Source organism: Rhinopithecus bieti, unplaced genomic scaffold (genome assembly GCF_001698545.2).
Source record: "Rhinopithecus bieti isolate Rb0 unplaced genomic scaffold, ASM169854v2 scaffold_31127, whole genome shotgun sequence".
Lineage (NCBI taxonomy): Eukaryota > Metazoa > Chordata > Mammalia > Primates > Cercopithecidae > Rhinopithecus > Rhinopithecus bieti.
Window position 1 is genome coordinate 1,220,135 of NW_016813970.1, and position 5,306 is coordinate 1,225,440.

Below are 5,306 nucleotides of genomic sequence, written 5' to 3' on the forward strand. Positions count from 1 at the left end.
TCTCGATCTCCTGACCTCGTGATCCGCCCGTCTCGGCCTCCCAAAGTGCTGGGATTACAGGCTTGAGCCACCGCGCCCGGCCGAGGAAAATAATTTTAAAGAAAGAACTGGACTCTATAATAGAGAATAGCAAGAGTGGGACCTACCTGGAAAGAATGACCATTAGGCTTATCTGAGGAACATGTAAATAATGAACTAAAAATTTGGCTGGCGGGAGTCAGGGAGAGGGGAGATAGAGTGGGGATGGGACTGGGGCATGAGAAGTGTACATTTTTCAGGATGGGCTAGGCTTATGCTGTGGTCAAGCAGCCCACAGATCACAGAGGCTTGATACTTAAAAGTTTGTCTCTTGCTTAGACAAAGTCTGTTTTCCAGGGCAACTGTACTCTTGATGATAAAGGTCTATGAAACCCCATATGGCTGCTATATTCTCCATCAAAAGGGAAGGATGTGCATTGCTTTCCTCTGCTGTTAACAGATCATCAACCTGTATGTGTTCATGGCCCCACCTAACTGCAAAGAGCTGGGATGCACAGGAGTGGAGAGCTATTGTTGAGCACTAGTCATGTGGATATGTGAACGGAGTCAGTGAGGAGGGAATGGGGTGGTGTGACAGCATTTCAGGCAGAGAGAGCAGCCTGGGTGAAGAAGTAGCCTGGGCTAAGGTCCAGCCTAGGCGAGGCAGGATTATGGTTAGCATACTGCAGTATTGTTGGGTAGTAAGAGATTATGACACTTCCTGTAGCTACATAACAGGGGCTTACTTGAAGGGTGACCCTATTTATTGTTTCAGTCACCAGAGTTCAGCAGAAAGTCATGTCTTTCATATAAAAAGGAGGTCAGGCACAGTGGCTCATGCCTGTAATCCCAGCACATTGGGAGGCCAAGGCAGGTGGATTACCTGAGGTCATGAGTTTGAGACCAGCCTGGCCAACATGGTGAAACCCTGTTTCTACTAAAAATATAAAAATTAGCCAGACATGGTGGTGCATGCCTGTAATCCCAGCTACTCGGGAGGCTGAGGCAGGAGAATTGCTTGAATCCGGGAGGCGGAGGTTGCAGTGAGTCGAGATTGTGCCACTGCACCCCAGCCTGGGTGACAGAGCGAGACTCTGTCTCAAAAAAAAAGAATAAAATAAAAAATAAAATAAAATTAGAAGAAATGACTTCCATGTTTTATTAGTTTATTAACTATCTGCCTCCTAAAAGATAACTATTAATAATAATTTTATATACTATGTGTGATAAATATAACATATGCATTTTTTCACTTAATTCTAAGTAGTATCATTTTCCCCATTTTACAGATGATAAAACAGAGAAAAACAGACTAAGTGATTTACTTAAGGTCACACCTCTGGTAAGTGATAGCCAGGCAATCTGACTCAGGTGGTTTTTGGCCACTATACTACTCTCATACAGCTGAAAAATGTTTTCTTGGTGTTGGCCAGGAAGGACCCTGGTGACCAGGTGCGGACCCTGTAGAAAAGGAAGTGTTATTGCATCTTGCAGGGGCAGAACAGAGGACAGGGAAAAGGTATGCACATAGTGTGCTAATGAGGTTATATTTCCTTTTAGAGTTAGTGTTTATCCTAATAATCAGATTTGGGATGGTGAGAAGCCACTATTTTGTTAGCTTAACTGGAGAGTGTCCTTCCAGTGGTGTTATTGTTGTTCTTTCATACTAAGTGTTTCTGGACACTTCAGCCTGTTGCAGTTGGAGAACCAAAGGTACCCCTTCTCCAGTGCCCAAGTCATAGAGACGCCATGCAGGAAATGATGGTACTCAAAATCAAAGCATGAAAAACTAGAGTGAGGAAAAATTCAGCAGATATGAAGCTGGAGGTGTTGGACGACTGCCTTTTCCTACCTACAACGTCTTCCCTCAAGGCTAATACTTAGGTGGACCTGCATTTATTGTAATAATGGAGGCTATTTCCAAAAAACTTTTGGGTAGCTGCCTGCAACCTTCTACAGTTCGGTGGCCAACAGTGACCTTGGGGCAGAACAGGCACAACTTTTGGTTTCCTGCACACCACTGTTCTTTCCTTGTAAAAGAAAAGGGATAGAAGTGCAAAGTGCTACACAGAAGTCCTGGGAAGAATCACTGGGTGTGCAGGATGTTCAGTAAATAATTTTCAGGGGATTATACCTGAGAGGCCATTGAGCTTCTGTTTGTCTTACTCAGAGTTACTACAGACTTTCACCCAATGAGGGCACTGACCTAAGAGCAAGCATAGGCCATGTCATCAGCCAGGGAGTACTGTAGTTGGTTTTCTAAAATTAGACCTATTTTTATAAGAGGTATTTCTAGGATCAGATTTTCTATCCTGATTGGGCATTATGTAATAGCAACAGGTTTCCCCAGTTACTGTTTACACTGTGAATCTAAAGCCTTTAATAATATTGTCCAGATACCTAGTTTTTCCATTTAGGAACAGCTATACATTGGAGTTTTCACATTAGTAATTTTGGTCTCCGAGGAGCATCCTCTCCAGGCATGCTCCGCAATGTCTCATACCTCTCAACTTTGCTTATTTAGTTTCTCCAGGGTAGGATGTTTTTTCCTCCCTTCTTCAATTGGTTAAATGTTCATTACCTTTAAGAATTCATTTTTTGCATTATCCCCTTTTAGAAGCCTTTTTTGAACTCCCAGGTTGAGCTTTGTGCCTCTCTTTCCATTTTCCATCATGCTCAATATCTTTATTTTGTTCTGTAGGCTCATTCAAGTAAAATTATCTACCCTGAAGTTTCTTTTGTGGGTTTTCCCCCTCATTAGATTCTAACGTCCTCATGGGTGGGGGTTGTCTTTACTCAGCATTTTCACCTGTAAATCTAGTAAAGTTCTTCATAAATGTCAGTCAAACCAAATTAAATGGGTAAAAGCTGGTTTTCAATAAGATGTAGTGAGAGTTCCATAAATCTATTGTAGCTTTGGAAGTGAGAATTGTTTCTACTAAACTATCACTGAAACAATGTTACCAAAATTAAACCCCATAATGCAACTGTCCCAGAAAAGGGATAGACTTAAGTCTTGTTGCTGATTTCCGATTCTAATTTGTTTTGAAACAGGTTGTTTTTTCAAGGTGTCTTAATTTGTCTAGCTGCAAAATAGCTGTGGACATTGTGTTCATTGAAATCTGTGGGGCTTGCTATTCTCACTGAGTCAGCATATTATGAATGCAATTTATTATTCCCAAAATGTAGTATATGCAGCTTAATCAGTGCAGAAGCAAAGACCAAGAGCCTTGGAGCAGTTGTACTGATTTGACATTTTCCTGGAATCAACAAAGAGGATATATCTCCGTGAGGCAAGCTGCTGGATTTCTCTCCCTCCCTGTATTTCAAGCTATAAACACAGTTTCCCCATTGACATTTATTAGTAATCCCAGCACTGTTGGGAGGCCGAGACGGGCGGATCACGAGGTCAGGAGATCGAGACCATCCTGGCTAACACAGTGAAACCCCGTCTCTACTAAAATTCAAAAAAAAAACTAGCCGGGCGAGGTGGCGGGCGCCTGTAGTCCCAGCTACTCGGGAGGCTGAGGCAGGAGAATGGCGTAAACCCGGGAGGCGGAGCTTGCAGTGAGCTGAGATCTGGCCACTGCACTCCAGTCCGGGCGACAGAGCGAGACTCCGCCTCAAAAAAAAAAAAAAGTAACACAAAGCAGATTGCTGGGTTTGTACTCTGCAGACATTTTTATATCAGGCACATTGCATGCTCTTTGTAAATCAGGCATGATAGCATCCTTGCAGGTTAAGCTCTCAAACCCTGTTCTACCATTTTAATAATTTCACTGACTTAACCTTTATATGAATGAAGTATATAATTTCCTCAAACAATACTTTGCTCCTCTGTGTTTGCCAAAAGAATGCTTCAGTTTAGAAATTTGGTCTGTGATCTGTCAGATGAGGATACAAAAAGTTTAACTTAAACACAAACACTAGGTCACACAGGGACAGGATCCAGATGGTTTTGTATTTGATTACACCACCCTCCATCTCCCTGGCATCTATATCCTTTCTTCTATTTTCTGCCATCTGTCAATACACCTGAACGAAGAACGTAATCACATATGCTATCAATAGGTCAATTTGAATTTTTTTCTACCTTCTCTTTCACTGGGTGGTTAAAAAAGAGTATATTATAAAGCAGTATCTAGTTTTACATCATAATTTTTGTTTTTCCCAAAGCTAAGTAAGCCTTAAGATTAAGGCTGGGCCATTTGCTCATGTAATTCCAGTATTTGAGACAAAGAAATCAAATGTTATATTTGATCTAATTTAATGAGTTAGAATGAAGTACATTTTTCTTCCATTATTTGTTGTTAATATGAATTATAGATTTTGTTATTGTTAGTAATAAAATTGTAGATTTTAAAATTAATTGATTCTTTTTTTTTTTTTGAGAGTCTTGCTCTGTTGCCCAGGCTGGAGTGCAGTGGAGTGGTCTCGGCTCACTGCAAGCTCCCGCTCCCGGGTTCAAGCGATTCTCCCGCCTCAGCCTCCCGAGTAGCTGGAACTACAGGCGCATGCCACCACGCCTGGTTAAGTTTTTGTATGTTTTTTAGTAGAGACGGGGTTTCACCATGTTAGACAGGATGGTCTCGATCTCCTGACTTCGTGATCCGCCTGCCTCGGCCTCCCAAAGTGCTGGGATGACAGGCGTGAGCCACTGTGCCCAGACAATTAATTGATTCTTAACATTGGAAATTTAGAATCAACCATAACAAGAAATTAACAATAGTATTTAAAGTGGTTTCAATGAAATACCTTGAAGTCAGAATCACCAGATTTACTCCTGCCTCCATTATGTACTAGTCATGTTGCCTCGGGCATGTTACTTACCTCATCTGTAAAGGAGGTAAAGGACTATGTAACTTGCAGGATTATTGTAGCATTAATGAGATAATTGGGTACAGCATTTAGCACAGTGCCAAATGAAACCCTGTGTCAACAAATACTGATTGTTTTCTTTATTATTTGTGCTACTATTAAAATATCTTCGAATACTAAAGAAAAGAGATAAAGTAATAAAATAGAGTTTTGAAAAACTACTACACTATCATGCATTTTGAAATGTGATTCTCAGGTGGGTTCATAAAAATACTTTTATTATAGAGAGATATCACTCCATGAATACAATTCTCATTCACAAGTCAGGCCACTTATCTTATGTATCCTAAGTAAAAGAGTGCGTATTGCTTTCCTGTCATGGTTTTGACAAAGTGGGTCAAATTTATGTTATCAGCCTGGAATAAGGTTCAACAAGTTGCATCTGTAGACAAAAATCCAGGCCCCCCCCC

General features: G+C 41.1%; 1 protein-coding gene across 1 annotated transcript in view; it reads left to right on the forward strand.

Annotated features, from left to right (window-relative positions):
* Positions 1-1,335, forward strand: part of SEM1 (SEM1 26S proteasome subunit) — a 37,701-nt gene extending 36,366 nt beyond the window's left edge. The window contains exon 3 of the mRNA XM_017849326.1: positions 376-1,335. Within this exon, the coding sequence (XP_017704815.1) occupies positions 376-475 (100 nt within the window). The 3' untranslated portion in view covers positions 476-1,335. The remainder of the gene's footprint in view (positions 1-375) is intronic.
* The last annotated feature ends 3,971 nt before the right edge of the window (positions 1,336-5,306 follow it).